General features: G+C 41.7%; 1 protein-coding gene across 1 annotated transcript in view; it reads left to right on the top strand.

The window, feature by feature from the left end:
- LOC117535113 (protein FAM184A-like) overlaps positions 1–18,829 on the top strand; it is a gene marked incomplete at its 3' end in the record, with an annotated part of 139,565 nt that overhangs the window by 113,471 nt on the left and 7,265 nt on the right. Inside the window, 3 exon segments of the mRNA XM_034199444.1 lie at positions 13,392–13,542; positions 17,138–17,224; positions 17,226–17,351. Of these exon segments, the coding sequence (XP_034055335.1) occupies positions 13,392–13,542; positions 17,138–17,224; positions 17,226–17,351 (364 nt within the window).

Below are 18,829 nucleotides of genomic sequence, written 5' to 3'. Positions count from 1 at the left end.
CCGAATACGGCACTAAACGACTGCGGAAACGATAACGGGTCCCAAGGTGGATAGAACGGCATACGCAACGCTCTGGGGGGTCCAACGGCTCCGTGTGTACGCCCTATACGATCATTTTCTGATAATAATGAGGCAATAGCCCCGCCTCTCCCCACCTCTGCTGCGTCAAAGTAAACTGCACACTGAATTCAGATTATTTATCTTTCTCTCGATATGGACATAAACGCGAGTGAAGTCTAATCTGACAGGACGGAGACACCTCTCAAACTACCTAAACTAGTTATAAATATGTTTATTTTTACTGTCGGCCGGGTCACTCATTACTGGATCAGCTGCTGCATGAGACAGACACTGACACTGTCCGAAGAGAGGGAGGAAAAAGAGAGGCTCCGTGTATTTTATTATTATATTATATAGAGTCGTTATTCATTTGTTTTAAAGCTCAATAAATAACAAAGAAGACCTTTGACCGACACTTTTATAATTTTGTCGGAAGATTTCAACTTGAATACACGTTGACTGGTGAAAAACTCTGCCCGGTTCCCTCGGCCCCCACCGCGGAGAATAAACAGAAGGGCAACCATGACAACCATGCTTCTTCGCTGCTTTTGTGGAGGAAGTTACAGCGCCACGTACAGGCTCCTGCATATGTACTGCAGCTTCTCCAGCGGTTGGAGCTAAACGGAGCTGTCTCGTGTGGACAGACACTATCCGGTGAATATTGCGTGTGGACGGAAGCTTTTTTGCGTTTGCGTTTGCGTTAATCCTATGCGTTTAGCCGTTTTCGTCCTCATGTGGCCGGGGCCTTAGACTCCGTCTACACGAGAACAAAACGGGTTGGATCCGCATAGTTTCTCTTGCGTATAGCCCTTTCATTTACACGAGGCCATAACAAAACGATAGAAACGGCCCCACAAACGATAATGGGTCCCAAGGTGGATAGATTTACAAACGAAATGCTCTGGGGGGTCCAACGGCTCCGTGTGTACGCCCTATAAGATCATTTTCTGCTAACGATTAAATAGCCCCGCCTCCCTCTCCCCACGTCTCCTGCTCAGAGATCAGCTGCTGGGCTGTCAGAAGAGGGGGAGGAAAAGAGAGGCTCCGTTTATTATTCTTATATTATTATATAGAGTCGTTATCAATTTGTTTTAAAGTTAAATAAATAACAAAGAAGACCTCTGACCGGCACTTTTCAAATTTTGTCCGGAAGATTTCAAGGACATGTTGACCAGCGAAAAAAAACGTTAACAGAAACTCTGCCGCGCCGTCCCCTCGTCCCTTGGAAGAGGCGGAGAGGTGGGTGTTTTCATCTGCTGGTGGACTACCGGAGAGATATACAGCAGGAGCACACGCCGTCCACCGCGGAGAATAAACGGAAGGGCAACCATGCTCCGGGGTCTTCTTCGCTGCTTTTGGTGTATTTTGTGGCGGCAGCAGCGCCACTTACAGGCCTGGCATATGTACTACAGCGTTTCCAGCATTTCCAGCGGTCTAGTGTGAACGGACACGTTAATTGAGCCGAATGCGTGTGAACGGAAGACTTTTTTGAAAACGGATACGGTGCGTAAACGCAAATGTTCCCGTGTAAATGGGGTCTAAAAAGGGAGCCTAATCAAATACAAAGGAATAGATATGAATACACAAAAATAGTGACAAAACAACCCTCACTATTAAAGTGGTACAAACTAACAAAAGGAGGCTGTAGGAAAACACAGCTACGCTATAGGACAACAGTCAACATAATACTAAACTAATCTAAACACATCTAATCACAACAACACTAATACGGACCACACGAGTTAACCACTGTTAACAGATTTGTCTACGTCAAAGAGCAAGTACGAGGGGCGTCTGTTCACACAGCAGAGGGTGTTTCTCAATGTCGAGGAAAGCTGCTCCAGAGCCACTATTTCAAGCATACTACGTCATCGAGTGCCGCCGAAGTACTGTTCCAATGTCCAGCATACTTGGAATTCTATCGAGCCCGGCGTACTTCATAGCGAGAAATTTCGAGGCTGCACATGTATAGGCTCCGCGGTCTTAATATACCCACAATGCTTTGCGCACGGACCAATTTCCCCCAAATCTGTGGCGGAAAATGTAAGACAGGGCTTCTCGCCTGTTCCACTCTTCGCTTTCCGAATGCCAGGAAGTATTCTTGCCTCGCTTCTGAAGCAAGTGACTCGGAAGCAGGGGCGGATCTACCGGGGTGGCATGGGGTGGCAACTGCCACCCTAAACAATAGCCTTGCCACCCCAGCTGCCACCCCAGTTGGCATCTTTGTTTTGAAAGAAAAGTTGTTGCTCATCGGACATTTATGAGAGAAAGTCTCTAATGTCCGAGTGCAAGTGAATGCAGCACAAGATGCACGTCATGTAACCCCTCCCCCGGTCCTGGCGCGAGAGTGGAAATATGATTGGTGGCGAATTCATTTGAACGGGACGACGCAAAACGAGAAGCCTTTCGGAACCAAGCACTAAAGGAATGAGGGTAGTTGCGGTCTACAATGACAGAGAAGAGAATGTCAAGTTTGGCTGTACTCAGCATTGAATCAAACGCACTACAGCTGTTGATCTTAATACGTTTGTGAGGCGTTTTGCTGAACAAAATAGTAATCGCCGCATTCAGCTGTAATAGACATGCCAACTTGATGCTCTGCTCACGGATGACTCGATGAGAATAACAAACTGTTAAGATGATGACCTTGTATGCGTGTATATATTTTTTTCTTTGAGGGGGTCTGCCACCAAAAAACAATTGTAAGTCCTGAACAAGTAAAATAAGACGGTGTGTAAAACTACACTGCCCAGCCAACAGAAAGTAACCACTTTGATTTAACTAGGCCAGTAGGTAAGGACCTTCCACTGGATAATAACTGCAGCGATGTTTTAGCTGAATACACGTTTTTTAACCCTAACTGATGCAGTTAGTCACTTCTTTAATGTTTGTTCTTTCTGATGTAAAGTCAAGGTTGTAACTGTATATCAATAATGATATAATTACTTGTTTTTCAAATTTGAAGGAGGGTGAGCAAGCATCTTGATGAACATTCATCATTAACTCCTCCAAAAATAAATATAGTTTATTCAATAATAAATGAATATGTGAATCATAACAGTTCTTCACTATATCTGTAAAGCGTCTTTGAGCACCTGTAAAAACGCTAACAAATTAAATCTATTATTATTATTATTTATTAACAGTGATTGACAGCTGATAGGAATAATATGATTGTTAATAGTATCATATTCATTCAGACAAACATCGATGAGACAGTTAATTAATGTACTTATTGCAGCAGTCTGCATAGATTTGGAACCCCTGCTGGTCTAAGAGTGAGACAAACTCATTCAGTTATTGTTCAGTTAAAATTCATTAAATTACGTCTGCCACCTTATATGTAAGGCTTTACTGATGTGCCACAATAATATCACCTATGTGATTGAGTTAAAATATTAATATTGTGGCTTTCCAAGTTAACATTGATTGTAGGGGTGTAACGGTTCACAAACATTTCGGTTCAGTACGTAACTCGTTTTTAGGTCACGGTTCGGTTCGGTACGTTTTCAGTACAGCAGAAAAAATTATCACAAAACATTAAAAACATTTTTTAAATTATTATTAAACTGTGACTAATGTATTCAAATAAATACAAAATATAGTCAAATAAACATTAAGGTGCAGCATTTCGATGAACTGAAATAATCTGTATTTGAACTGTACTGTACCTAAGCAGCCAGCTTGACATTAGGACTTGCTTGTCATTGTATTTTCATGTTGTTTAAAGAAAGATTAACTTGTCCACATTGCTTGCTGAAATGGCAGATCTGCTGGCACTAACAATGTCTCCTGCTGTGGAGAACACCCTCTCTAGGGACAGAGGTAGCAGATACAGCCAGGTAGCGCTTTGATAACATGGCAACATAAGGATACTTGGTGTTTGTAATAGCTTTGGCTCGGTCTGAACTCTCTGCGAGTGGTGGAGGCTTAAATGCTAGTGGGAGTTGGGTTTGCACTTCAGTCTTTTTTCTTTTGGTACCGGCGATATTCACATTCGGGTGATGCCTTTTCAAATGAGTGTGATGTATTGCCAGCCGCGTAACCAATGTTAGTTGAACAATACCGACAAACAGCTTTGGTTCGGTCCACCTGTCTTTGTCCGTCATCCTTGTACGTAACTACGAAACCAAAATGTTCCCAAACCGGAGACTTCAATGATGCTGGAGGATTTTCAGCTCAACTTTATCTGCGTTCGCCATTTCGACAGTTCCTCAAATTACTGACTACATTTGAACGCATCCCTGTGACCAGCTCTCATAGTATGCCTCTCGTCCAATGAAATTACTTGGTCGCTCTATGATATATACCTGAGATTACTTCCAGAAAGTTGTTCATGTTCTCAATTTGTTTACGTTTAACGCTATATTCGTTCGGTACAACACGTGTACCGAACCGAAGGGCCCGTACTGAATAATTTCAGTACGGGTACGTGTACCGTTACACCCCTAATTGATTGATATGATTGCGATTTAAATCAGCATATACTTCTGTCAGGGGATGCCACCCCTCAAAATCTCCTGCCACCCTCTTGCCACCCCATGAATATTTGTCTAGATCCGCCCCTGCTCGGAAGACATGTGCTACCAAGCAAGCGTACTCGACATTGAGAAACACCCAGAGCCTCCCGACTGATCGTTGTCCCCAGGCTTTGTAGTCGTCTCCGGAAGGTGCGCGCCGGATGTGCGCTGGGATTGGAGCGCGTCGGGCCCGGCGTGCTCCAATCACAATCTTCGGGGGCGGACCAGGAGATGGGTAGCCAATGACATCAGGGCAACCGCACAGCTCATTTACAGAGAACACATTCAGAACAGAGGGAGGCAGCGGCCGTAACACCAATATACATTTGTTTGCAGTGGTTGTGTTCTTGTTTATAGTTCAAAAACATGTATGGTCTGCTTCCTCTCATCATGTGCTGCTCCATCTCCTCTGTGATTCTTCTCAACCTGTAACTTAATTTAATCTGTAAACGCCCCGGCTCTTTGTAAAGGTCACACCTGATATTGTTTGATATTTTTTAGCCGTTCCTCGCTCTCTGAGCCACTGCGCGCCTCACCGTGATATTTGTTATTACTCCGCTTCATTTCCTGTATTACTGTATTGAAGGCAGGGCTTCAAATGTCATCTCATAATAACACCAGAATCATCAAATCAAATCCACTCGCAAATTAACTTCTTCACCTGTTAACTCCTACAGGGTTTAAAGGTAAATACATTCAATCCCGAGCTCTAGACAGAGGTTAGATATTATATACAACTACTAAAACAAATTATAAGCATCACTCTGAACCAAGACTCGGATCAAGATCCCTAAAATGAACGTAAATGTTTTTTATTGGCCTCATAATCCTCTCCTTCAAGGTTTAAGGAGAGGGAAGCACAATAAAAAAGGAGGCCAATGAGTGTCAAGTCAAATAAGTGATGTATAAATACCAGGATGCTGTTTAGGAACCTTTAGCTTCCTCCTCCTCCTCATCCTCGTATCTCGGGAATCATCTCAACCTAAATCTGTCAGCAGCGTCTCTCCAGACACTTGTTTTCTTTTGATACAACTCCCAGGAAGCACCAAGCATATTTCTTTATTTTTAACCCAAACACAAACTTATTCCTAACAGGGACAAACTTCACTCATCATGCAACATATTAAATGAAGTGGCTATACAAAAGCAAATAACATAAGTGAGTACACATGCATGTTAAATGAAAATGAAATAAGTAGAAGCATTATTAAGAAGGTAAGCGAACGTATATAAAAGACAGATAAAAAACATTTTAAAGTGTGTTGTGGCAATTTAGCACTCACAACAAGGGAACAATAAAACACAAACACAGGTATAGTTGATCAATTATTATTTCGTTGTACAACAATCAATAATAACGAGGAAAACATTACCTCTGCTCTCAAGCAGTCCCTACAGCAATGCTCCCAAGCAGTAGAACTTTACAGAAACATATATAGGACTCTTGACATGACGCACACACATTTCCTTACATTAGCTAACACACGATATCACATGTTCTGCCTCTGAATGCTATACTTGTATGTTCCAGATGTCGAAAGTGTACTTGTCTCATGCCGTCCTTTAGGAGTAGTCAACTAACAAAGGTTAACTGTTCTTATACCCTAAGGCCTTCTCTGAACTTCCTCCAACCTCGATGTCAGCTCACTTAAAATGAATACATCTATTGATAATTCAGAACGACCATTGTCCCTCTAACTCTGTGTGACCCAACTCCGTAACACACATCATACAGCTTATACCATGTGACATTAAATGAATATACCAGAAATATACTGTATTAAACATTCTGCTATAACACTCCATCCTTTTATTAATTACACATAATCAAAAATATTAATAATTATTACAAGTAACCTACTGAGTTCCGCCCTCGAAAGCCCAAAATGACTTTCTGAAAAACATGTATCAATGGATAATCATTTTACTCAAGGCAGAAGTCACAGGTCACCTGTACTGTACCTACTCACAAATAGTCACAAAAACACCCTTTTGATTATACATAAAAGTGGAAGAAAAGACTATTGCGCTAATCTACTTTTACTTCAAATGGGACATCGTTTTAGGAATATATATAAAAAACCTCTCTGTAATTCAGAACGACCATTGTCTCTCTAACTCTGTGTGACCCAACTCCGTAACACACATCATATAGCTTATACCATTACATTAATATACCAGAAATACGCTGTATTAAACATTCTGCTATAACAAGTGTGTTTTTTTAACATTAAAGCATTAAAGAAAACCAAACTGCAAGTATGAACCTGGAAATAAGCATTGTATGAAAACGCTTGTTGAATTAAAAGTGACAAAAACCAAAAAACTTGACAGCAATTGTGGGACATTTTGATTTAAAGTGGCTGCAACGAACACAGATAAATAAATACCTGCTATACATTTCTGCCGCTCTGACAAACCGACCGTGGTTAAATCACTAATAAATAGTAGTTATAATAAGAGTGGGATCTTAAAAACAAGATCCACACACTGTAGAAATACCAGATTAATTACATGACATGTCATTTGTTAGACGCTTTATCCAAACATACATTCAGTACTGTGGACAATCCCCACAGGAGCAATTTGGGGTGAAGTGGTCTTATCATACTATCCACTGAGCCACAGCCTCCCTTAATCAAATCAAAATATATTATAGCCCCAAATCAAAGGAAATGCCTCCAAAGGGATGCACAAAGCAAAAACAAACGTCATAGCATACAAATTATACAAACATTACCCATCAACATAAGTATTGCCATGTGATAAAAGCATGTGACTGAAGTGGAACGGAAACTAGGTGATGGAAACAGATCCGTCGCTCTTCCTCTCCTCTTCATCAGCCCTCACTCACCTCCCTTTGTCTCTCTGCACTCAGCCCTTTATTCTCAGGAGGTGCTTCTGTTCATTTGGTGTTTGGAGTGAGTACACTATGGTTAGTGAGCCGTCTGCATTAAGGAGGCTGCCTTTTAATCCCCGCCCCAGCGTCTCCCTGTGATAGTAGAATCACCAGAGAGCTCCAAGGATTACCAAGTGAACAGAGGAGGAAGAGCGGATCAGCAGAGCAGAGAGGAGACGTTGTGTCTGGTCACACTGGAGACCTTGGTGAGGTTGTTTAGTGGCTGTTACACCATTATCACACCTGTTTTACACCAATATGTATCCGTTATTACCCAGGGTGTCCGCGGGGTATTCAAAAGTATTAAAAGTTGATAAATCAATTTAGCGAAAATTAAGGCTATTAAAAAGTATTAAAGGGCATTTTCCAAGGTATGACATGTTGTAGCTTGTTTTCAATAAGTATATAAATGGTCCAAAGAGGTTGTATTCCACAGTCTGCCTGAATGTAATCATTGCGTAGGTGTGTAGTGTGATTCTGTGTAGTTTATTGATGGCATCCCGTTGGGTTTGACGTCATCTGAACAGGACATCGCACGCTCACTGCTTGATAGCGCGGAGGTCTGTTTACGCCGGTTGTTAAACAACATCGTTATGGGGAAATGCAAGTCTGCGTCCAAATGGTTGGAAGATAAGGAGGAAGGACAATCAATACTGTATATAGTGAATGTGAGGTAAAGTGTGTCGCCAAGGTAACCGGTTAAAACTCAAAGTGGCGATGAGGTCTTAAAATGTATGGAAAGGGTCTTAAAAAAGGTCTTAAAAGGTTTTACATCTGACTTCAGGATTCCTGCAGATACCCTGTACTCCCATGTTACACCATTATCACACCTGTTTTACACCCTACCTATATCACACCCACTTGATAGACGCAGCCTGTCAACTGACTGTATACAGAAACCTTTTAAGGGTTAAGTACAGGACTAAAGTAAACGTACAAAGTTGTGGAGGACTCATGATCCTCAGAGGATGAAAACAAATGCCTTTGGTAATCTTTGCATTATCCCCCCCGCAGAGATGGTATAAAAGCAGGATTGGGAAAACGTGTGTAAACTCTGTAGCTCCGCCTGTGATTTGTCATTGACATTAACAAGGTAAACACCAGGAGGACAGCTAATATATAATCCCCCTCATTACCACGTACAGTAGCTCTAATCCCATCTGAGTGTTTGTGAAGAGCTTTTATTGCAGCAGTGTGACTTTCATCTCAGATGGACGTGACACCGCAGCCTCTTTCAAAGTCTCTGAAGCTCAAAACATAATTTCCTGGCCGTTCTTCAATACATAGCTGTTGGGAATAACATAATCAAAAAGGAAGTCGACGAGTCCTTGGTCTGAGCATGTTTTCAAAGCCTTTCTTGTTAACCTGTTCCCAAAATATCGACAGAAATGTTTGGCTTGAGGGTTTGTTAGTGACCTGGAGGAAGTAATTTGAGAAGAGAATTCTCCGCACAAGAGCCATTTATTGGAAATATTTAGCCATAAAGCAGAAAATATTTAATAAATACATAAATGGTAGGTAGAAGGCCACTTGCTATGTGAATGAAAATGGTAGTGTGTTTATCTGCCTGCTGACAACAGAATCCAAGTTGAAAAACCTAATTTCCTTAGGTATTTCCTTAAAATTGAAAGCCCACATGTTGCAGGATTTGAATAACCTTTTCAAAAATCGTATTGAATGTTTCTACAAAGAGGAAGTCAGGTGTACACAGTTATTTCTAAAAGACAGAATGTATTACAGCAGGTGAGCTGTGTGTATTTAAAGTTGTCAAAGGAATTCAAATTGTTGTTTGAGACACCTTGTAACTTTATATACATTTGTATGTGTACTTTACAGTTTCTCTCCCGCACACTTTAGCCTTTGCGGACCATTTACATGCACACAAACCCATATGCGTATAACACACTACAGAAAAGGGAAAACCATTTTCACTTTGTGGGGGAAACTTCGGAAGCAATTGGAGTCAGGACTCAGAGAGACATGAGGAGAGCTGGAGCTTTGATGGCAAACACTGACGGTTTATTTGGAGCTTCGGCCGGAGAATTCACAAGACATGTCACGGTTGAGATGCCACAATCAATTTTGAGGGTTTCTCCTCTCTGCTACACAGTACATTTTGTCAAATTGACTCAAATTGAAGGACATTTTACTCTAAAAATATTACATTTGGTCCCAACCTATATAGAGTAAAATGTACTCTTTGTTCAGAGTTGTATTTTTAGAGTTCATTTTACTCTATTATGTGCTTAGATTTGGACTCTGCTTAATGGTTATTTACTCTATGTAGTGTATATTAAAAACAACTCTACTGCCATTTTACTCATAATAGAAGGTAATTTTACTCCCAATCGAACGTCATTTCACTCCAACTAGAAGGTCATTTACTCCAAATAGAAGGTCATTTTACTCCAAATAGAAAAAATGAACCATAATGAATCTTTATAATAAAAAAGGTCAATAAACCAAAGTGCTTAAGTAACACGAGTGTGGGCGTGTGTGAAGCTAACCATTGAGCGGCCCGACCAAGCAAAGGAGGCAGAGGCAGAGAGTTAAAATACAACCCGGTGTGGGCATTTATTCATCGCTGTGGTTCATGATACACAGCCTCAATATGACTGTCTCACGTGAACACAGTCACCAGCAACAAAGACCTCACACACCTAACAGGAAAACAGAACCCTAAATACACCCAGGACTAATCAACCAACAAGACACAGGTGAGGGGGGAGGAGAAACACAGGGGCACCAGGTGAACACAATCAGCAGCAACAGACAAGACGGGAGGGGGAACCCTTTCAAACTCCAACAGGAAACAGAGACAGACAAACTAAAACATAGACAGATCGTGACAAATAGATGCTTAAATGACATAGATTCACATGCTTCCTGTGCAATGTTTTAGCGTGGAACAAAGTAATATACTTCGCCAATAATGAAGCTATATAATATAAGAGACCGAGATCTACGGCCCCAGAGATCACCTCCGTTACAGCGTGGTCATGGTTTGACTCCAATAGAATTGACTCTGCATTTTTGATCGCACTCTAGAAGCTATGAGTAATAAATACACTCCAAAATGATTAAATATCACTATTTCAGAGCAAAATAGTAATAACTCTGGAAAAAATACTCACCAATATTTCCTGTGTAGGAGGTTTTAACTAGTTTGGAGTGTAATAATCAACATTCTTCATCAGCAAAACGAAACAAATATGGACCCTGAATCTAACTAGAGCTGTCGTCCATAGAAACCTACGTAACAGAAAACCTACGTAACAGAAAACCTACGTAACAGAAAAGAAGGGCATCCAGATGTCCCTATCTCATGTCAGCTTGTGCTCCGTCATAAGCTGGAACAACAATGCGCCCAAGCTGCCCCTCCTTAAGAGAGATAGCAGCAATACCCAAGGCCGTAGACCTATGCCATGAGAAAAGAGACGGTGAAAGGAGAAAATTATGAACTGTGTCGAAGGTTAAATACCTTAGTAAATTATTCCCTAACTGCAAGCCAGTAAACAACAAGGGAAAAGAAGACAAACAGTATTAGCTGTGAAATCACTCACCACACTAATGTCATAATGATTTTGTTAAAAACATAGATAAAACAATATGACTGGGTACACAGTGGTTGTGATTAAGGAGGTCTCATACTGTAATGATAAAAATAAGGCGTGTATTCAGCCTGGATTTAGCATCAACCAACAGAGCTTGTGTTGAAGATAAAAGCAGGATTATTAACCAGCTCTGGTGTGAACTAGTAGCCGCCGCAGAGACATCAGTACCGATGTTTCATGATCAGACTTCTTACATCCTGTGAGTCTCTGGCAGCTGGTCGTTGCTGTCGGAGGAGAGGAGTGTATTCTGGAAGTTATGAAGGCATGCACGAGGATTTCGGTGTCTTAACTGAGAACATGTGCCTCGTATCTCGCAGGATCAGCCAATTATCCCACATGTTATCCCCATGCTTCCTCCGTCTCCTGACAGTTCCTTCACCCACTTTCCTTTACCTCTCTCCATCTGCCCAGACGCTACAGAGCAACACTTATTAGGAAGACCAGAGCTCTTTGAAGCCCTGTGTGTGTGTGTGTGTGTGTGTGTGTGTGTGTGTGTGTGTGTGTGTGTGTGTGTGTGTGTGTGTGTGTGTGTGTGTGTGTGTGTGTGTGTGTGTGTGTGTGTGTGTGTGTGTGTGTGTGTGTGTGTGTGTGTGTGTGTGTGTGTGTGTGTGTGTGTGTGTGTGTGTGTGTGTGTGTGTGTGTGTGTGTGTGTGTGTGTGTGTGTGTGTGTGTGTGTGTGTGTGTGTGTGTGTGTGTGTGTGTGTGTGTGTGTGTGTGTGTGTGTGTAAGACAGTCAACGTGCTTTATGAAGAAAAGAACAAGGACATGAATGATGACATGTGCTGCATGATGACTGTTTAGTGTGTGTGAATGTGTGTGTTTTTCTGTGCATATTGCAGTGTGTGTGTGTGTGTGTGTGTGTGTGTGTGTGTGTGTGTGTGTGTTAAAGACAGTCAACGTGCTTTATGAAGAAAAGAACAAGGACATGAATGATGACATGTGCTGCATGATGACTGTTTAGTGTGTGTGAATGTGTGTGTTTTTCTGTGCATATTGCAGTGTGTGTGTGTGTGCGCGTGTGTGTGTCACTTTCTGGCTGTCAAAGTGTCAAAGAAACGTGTTTGCCCCAATACTTCGTTTAACAGCTGCCATCTCCACTCCTACACAGCTATTACATTGATACACACACACACACACACACACACACACACACACACACACACACAGCCATGCAAAAAGCTGTTGGTCTCTCAATAGATGCAGTGTTCAATGTAAAAGGACCATTTATTATTCCCTTGAAGCAGATATTGAGCTCTCATAAGATTGACTGAGACTTTCATTGTACCAGATATTGTTGTGAGCCATTTCAAAAAAGTCATGCCAACAAAAAACAACAAAATGTGCATTGAAAAAAAAACGCATTATGTTCTGAGAGATTAAGAGCTTTAGAAATAGAACCAATGGTTTTAATGATTAAGGAATTGTATTAAACTCCACCTGCAGTTCGTTGAATCTTTATAATTGTGTGTAAATGTAGCCGTTATCAAAGACTTCCGAAGTCATCCTTAAATCTCATTTGCAACTTCAGAAAAGTCCGAGCCAACTTAGATGGACCATAAATCAAAGCTGCAACGCAAATATTTGTTGGTTATATGGTCCAAAGCTCCACTGTTTTCTCTTATACTGTAGCATCGTTTTTAGCTGCAGAAATAATCTGTTTACATGTGAATCATTGGTTTATTCCTATTTGGAAAATTGTAAAAACTGATGTCATTACTATCAGATGTATACACTTGTTTTTATTAAATGTAGGGCTCTACAGATCCCAGAACTCTACTATGATTTAAGGTTTAGGCTTCTCTTTAGCTGTTCTGCCTTTAACAAACACTCCACATATACATTGTTCATGTATCACATGGTTATTTTTATTGTACTTATTATTCATGTGTAGGCTTTCTTTGCTCTATTGGCTTTTTGGAAACTTCAATTAACAGTTCCATAAAGAAACGATGCATGTTTTTGTTGTTTTGTCGATCGCAGTATAAGCTATGCTCTTAAACATAAATGTGTGTGTGTGTGTGTGTGTGTGTGTGTGTGTGTGTGTGTGTGTGTGTGTGTGTGTGTGTGTGTGTGTGTGTGTGTGTGTGTGTGTGTGTGTGTGTGTGTGTGTGTGTGTGTGTGTGTGTGTGTGTGTGTGTGTGTGTGTGTGTGGTGTGTGTGTGTGTGTGTGTGTGGTGTGTGTGTGTGTGTGTGGTTGTGTGTGTGTGTGTGTGTTGTGTGTGTGTGTGTGTGTGTTGTGTGTGTGTGTGTGGTGTGTGTGTGTGTGTGTGTGTGTGTGTGTGTGTGTGTGTGTTGCAGGCAGGAGTGTAAGAAGCTGCGTGAGGAGCTGAGAGAGGACCATGAGGAGGACAAGGCGTTGGCGCTGAGTCAGCTGGCTCAGAGCAAAGAGCAGGAGCTGAGCAGCGCCAGGGAGAGCTGGCAGAGGAAGGTGGAGGATCTGCTGGAGCAGGTAGGACTACCACAGATCAACGATCAACGGTTCTATTGTCATATGCACAAAGCTACAGTGTAGAAATGGCATTCTGCCTCACTCTGCCTCACTCTGCCTCACTCTGCCTCACTCTGCCTCACCACACTCTGTCTCACTCTACCTCACTCTGCCTCACTCTACCTCACTCTGCCTCACTCTGCCTCTCTCTGTCTCACTCTACCTCTCTCTGCCTCACTCTGCCTCTCTCTGTCTCACTCTACCTCTCTCTGCCTACTCTGCCTTCACTCTACCTCACTCTGCCTCACTCTGCCCCACTCTTGCCTCTCTCGTCTCACTCTACCTCACTCTACATCACTCTGCCTCACTCTTGCCTCTCTCTGTCTCACCTACCTCACTCTGCCTCACTCTGGCCTCACTCTACCTCACTCTACGCACTCTGCCTCACTCTGCCTCACTCTTGCTCACTCTACTCACTCTGACCTCACTCTGCTCTCACTCTGATCTCACTCTGCCCTCACTCCTCTGTCTCACTGCTACCTCACTCCGTCTCACTCTACCTCACTACTCCAACGCACTCTGCCTCACTCTACAACTACCATCACTTGCCGTCTCTCCTGTCTCACTCTGCCCTCACTCTGCTCTCACTCTGCCTCAACCTCACTTCCTGTCTCACTCTGCTGCTCACTCCTGCCTCACCACACTCTCCGTCAAATCTCTACCTCACTCTACCTCACTCTGCTCACTCTGCCTCACTCCTGCCTCTCTCTGTCTCACTCATCACTATCTCTCCTACTCTGGCCTGCTAGCTCTGCCTCTCTCTGTCCTGTCTAACTCTAAACACTCACCTCTCTGCCTCACTCTGCCTCACTCTGCCTCACTCTACCTCACTCTGCCTCATCTCACTCTGTCTCACTCTGCCTCACCTCACTCTGCCTCACTCTGCCTCACTCTGCCTCACACTGCCTCTCTCTGTCTCACTCTGCCTCACTACTCCTCACTCTGCCTGACTCTTAGGCTCATTATGTAACATTGTGATGAACACACAGGAGAAGGCAGTCACTGCTAATGACGAATGCTAATGTGCATGACTTAGTGCTCCTGTGGTCATCGTACACACACACACACACACACACACACACACACACACACACACACACACAAACAAACACACACTGTGGTCAGCGGCTGTATTAATGTTCATTTCTGCACACATGATGTCCTTAGACGACATGCAGTGATTAATGTTTATTTATTTACTTGTTGATTACTCGTTTACTACATTTGTCAAAGCACAGCAGCAGGTGTTCAGCCTCTTGATTGATGTGTGGGCTGATACCATTTTGCTAAACTACAAGATGAACTATTATTTGGAGTTGAATCGCAATGTGTGCGAGTAAAATATCCAAATTAAAAGTGATGCAGTATTTGTGACAGTAAAACATTTTTCAAAAGACATTTAAAATGCAGTATTGTTGAGCTGCAGAGGTCCAAAATGTTATTATACACATTTGAGAAATACATTTTTATCGTGTACAGATCCTCCCAAAAACATCACACCATGATCATGTTGATTTATTATTATTTAAAATTACAATAAAAAATAACCTCTCATATCGTAAATAATATCCCTTTTTCAAAACGTTCAAGAAATAATGTGTACATCACATGGACTGTAAAAGAAAGCCACCATTTTGTAAGTCACCCATAGACTTTTCATGCACATATAACCTGTGTTAATAAATCCATCCACTATATTTTAAAGGCGGCAAGTCAGGTTCATTCACATTTCAACACAAGGCAATGAATCGCGCTTAATAAAAAACATTAAAAGCATTAAGATTGCTTTAAAAACACTGTCAAAATACATGAATAAAAGTGGCAGTGCAGGGTAAGATATGAACAGTTATTAGATGTAATAAAAGGTGGCAGCAAACAGAAAAGTCTTCAGCTTTGATTCAAAATAGAAAGCGTGTTATTCTTTATCTCATCAGCGTTATTGGAATACACAGATACAGCAGGTTGAGCAAGGTCGTCCTTCTACATTTTCCCAAATATTCATTATCTGAAGTCGTCTAGACAGACTCATTTGATTAATCATGCTGCTTCTCTCCAACAATTTGCTCTAGTGCTGCCCTACACATTAGACAGAGCTCATTATGTCCTGCATTGAACTGAACAAATGTATTCACTTAGAGAAAGAAACTTTATTGCTTGTGGCTTTAAAGAATTATCTTAATATCCTTTGCTTGAACCTAATTGATTACCACCAGTGCTCTGCCCTTAAGTACACATCCAAGATAGGAAGGATAAGTAGCAGTATTATGGAAGTGAATATATGAAATTATCAGTTAGAAGTAGTTAACAGTCTATACAGCATTACATAGGACATATTATATACATTTTTGTATGTAGTGTCTCTACTGTGACATGTCTCCATGCTCTAATGTTCAAAAAGCTCTTTATTGTTCTCATACTGCCTGTGCTGCAGCACCTCTTTTCACCCTCTGTCTGAAACCAGAGCCCAGTGTGATCTGATTGGTTAGCTGGTCGGCTCTGTTGTGATTGGTCAACCGCTTAGAGATGTCCCGCCCCTTAGCCTATCACGTACAATGTGTTGGAGCGCTAGCCAATAGAATGGCGAGTGTTACAAAATTATGTCATTATGTTTCTGAAGTAAACAAAGGAGTGCAATGGAGGTATTACTATGAACTATTATGTATGTTATTATGTCTCCGCCCCTTAGCCCCTTATCACGTACAATGTGTTGGAGCGCTAGCCAATAGAAGCACGAGTGTTTCATAGTGATGTCACAAATAACTGAAGTAAACAAAGGAGTCCAATGGAGGCGTTTCTGGCAGGGGGGAAACACACGGATTTTAGCTTTTGAAGACCATTTACATGCACAAAAACCTATAGAACACACTAAAGGAAAAAGAAAAACTCATCATAGGGCCTCTTTAAGTATTGCATTAAAATAAATGTGCCAGTTATAGAAATGGTATATATTGCACAGGGTTATTGTGTAGTAATATAGCCCATATTGTGTGGTGGTCTTCCAGGGTCTGTTGTAGTTATACATTCCTACCTAAGAACTTACCTGCAATACTTCCTCCTCCTCCACCTGTCTAACATTGTTGGGAAAATACTGAATGTCCTCTTCCATATCAGAGTAGACACATGATAACAAAGACCCAACTGTGTACATGACGTGAAATGTTAAGTATTCAGAAAAAGTCCGAATTTTGAGATTTTGAGAAAGTCCGAATTTTGAGAAAAAAGGCAGAATTTTGAGAAAAAAGGCAGAATTTTGAGAAAAAAGTCAGAATTTTGAGATAAAATCCAACATTTTGAGAAAAAACCCAGTATTTGGTTCATGACAGGATGTATGATTACCCACAAGAACCGGTATTCCTCCATCTTGTGACTGTGTAACTCCCTCTCTTGGATATCAGCATGTGAAGGACACTGTTCAGGAACTAGTTGAATGCTCTGTGTGTGATGACTACTCCATTCTGGAGGATCCCAGATACATGGATCCTGTTATTGAAGCTCAAGCCGGTGACCAGTGATATTTTTTCTAACAAACATGTATGACGTTTGTCTCCCTGTGCAGATCTCCCTGCTGAAGCAGAGTCTGGAGATGCAGCTCTCTCAGTCGCAGGTCGTCCCTCAGCAGCTGCAGCAGCAGTTCAGTCAGGAGGAGGGAGCACCTGAGGCTGCAGCTGGACGAGCTGCAGACGGAGCACCAGAGGAGGCAGCAGCGCCTGCAGGAGCTGCACCTCAGCTCCATGCAGGACATGGGAGCACGCCCGCAAGAGGGACTGAAGGTGGGCGGAGCCAGACATGCACTCAAAACACGTGTTTATAAAACAGTACTTTCCTAAGATTTGAAATAATACCAAATACCGTGCAAGGACAAATTCAATGTTTGCTGACAAGCATTCTTCTTTCCTTTCTTAACTGGAACATTGCTGCTTTATTGAGGATGTTACTCCGTCTAACTTTGGAATCATTTAAGACACTTGCATGAAGTGTAATTTCATGCTTGTGAATGCACTTGTTTACCCTCGTGCAAGTTAGTAAACCATGAAAACACAAACATAGCTCTACTAGTGGTCAAACATAGAGCTGAGTGAAACTGGAGTGTTTGATAACGATTTTGACCCTATGAAATGTGCTGTGTGCAAAAAATGACCTCAAAACTAATCACATATTTACGTTACATATTACCTAGCATGCTACATTTGTTCAATATAGATTTTGCCCCATTATGGACTGAGAAGGAGAACAAATAACCTCAAACATATCTTTACTTGCTATAAGCATCTGCAAAAGATAATATACTTCGATATATAATTTGATAGTTTCCATACAATAGTGTTGGGGATATTTTGAAACTAAAAAGATCTGGAAATAGCCAAAAATGTTGCCAATAGGAGATCTTTTCTATGACATGCATCCCTTCAATTTGTTTAATACAAATATTTCACCCCATATATGGTCTGAAAAATGACTGTAGACATATCTTTCCTTCAATGAAAAACTGGATTAAGATCAGATCGATCGATATATCAGCCTCACATGTTTAAGTAGCTTTTGTCAAAAGGTCAAGCAGGATATTTTTGGCAGCATTTAGTAACAATGCAATCAGAAATCACTACACAGGTGATACAGCCTGAGAGAAATACTGCAGGCAATCAGAGTGCTGATACATTGTGCTGCAAAACTACACTGAGAAGTGACCTCAGCACCATGGAGAGCTACAGCAATGCATACAGGGATAATGAGCACCATGGACAGAGATCTGATGTACAACAATGGGAGCATTTATCATGGAAAGTTAACTAGAATAATGGCTGAGGAAATGTGAGGACCACTGCAGTAAAGCAAAACCAGAGAAACCTGCATTTCAGCACACTCAATCCTCATTATGATGGAAGCACTGGAGGCCTTTACTGGCACCATCAAAGTTAGGCAAGGCAAGTTTAAAGGGGACCTATCATGCAAAATGCCTTTGTGATGTCTTTCATACATAAAACATGTGTCCCGGTGTGTCTGGAACTCACGCAGCGTCAGAAACAAAACCCTCTCTCTTTTCCTCCGTACCCAAATCTCTAAAAACGGGGAACAACGGAGCTGATCCAGATTTGCGTCCCGATATGACGTAATATCTGAAATGTGGACCCACGGCCCAATCAGAAAACGTTGCTATCAGAAACAATGCCCGACTGTTTGGACGTAATATGGTCGGTGTTTACATTAGCATGGCTAAACATTCAGAGCTAACCTGTACTGGAGAGAATGT

The sequence above is a fragment of the Gymnodraco acuticeps genome, unplaced genomic scaffold (assembly GCF_902827175.1).
Source record: "Gymnodraco acuticeps unplaced genomic scaffold, fGymAcu1.1, whole genome shotgun sequence".
Classification (NCBI taxonomy): Eukaryota; Metazoa; Chordata; class Actinopteri; order Perciformes; family Bathydraconidae; genus Gymnodraco; species Gymnodraco acuticeps.
This window is presented reverse-complemented; position numbering and strand designations above follow the sequence as displayed.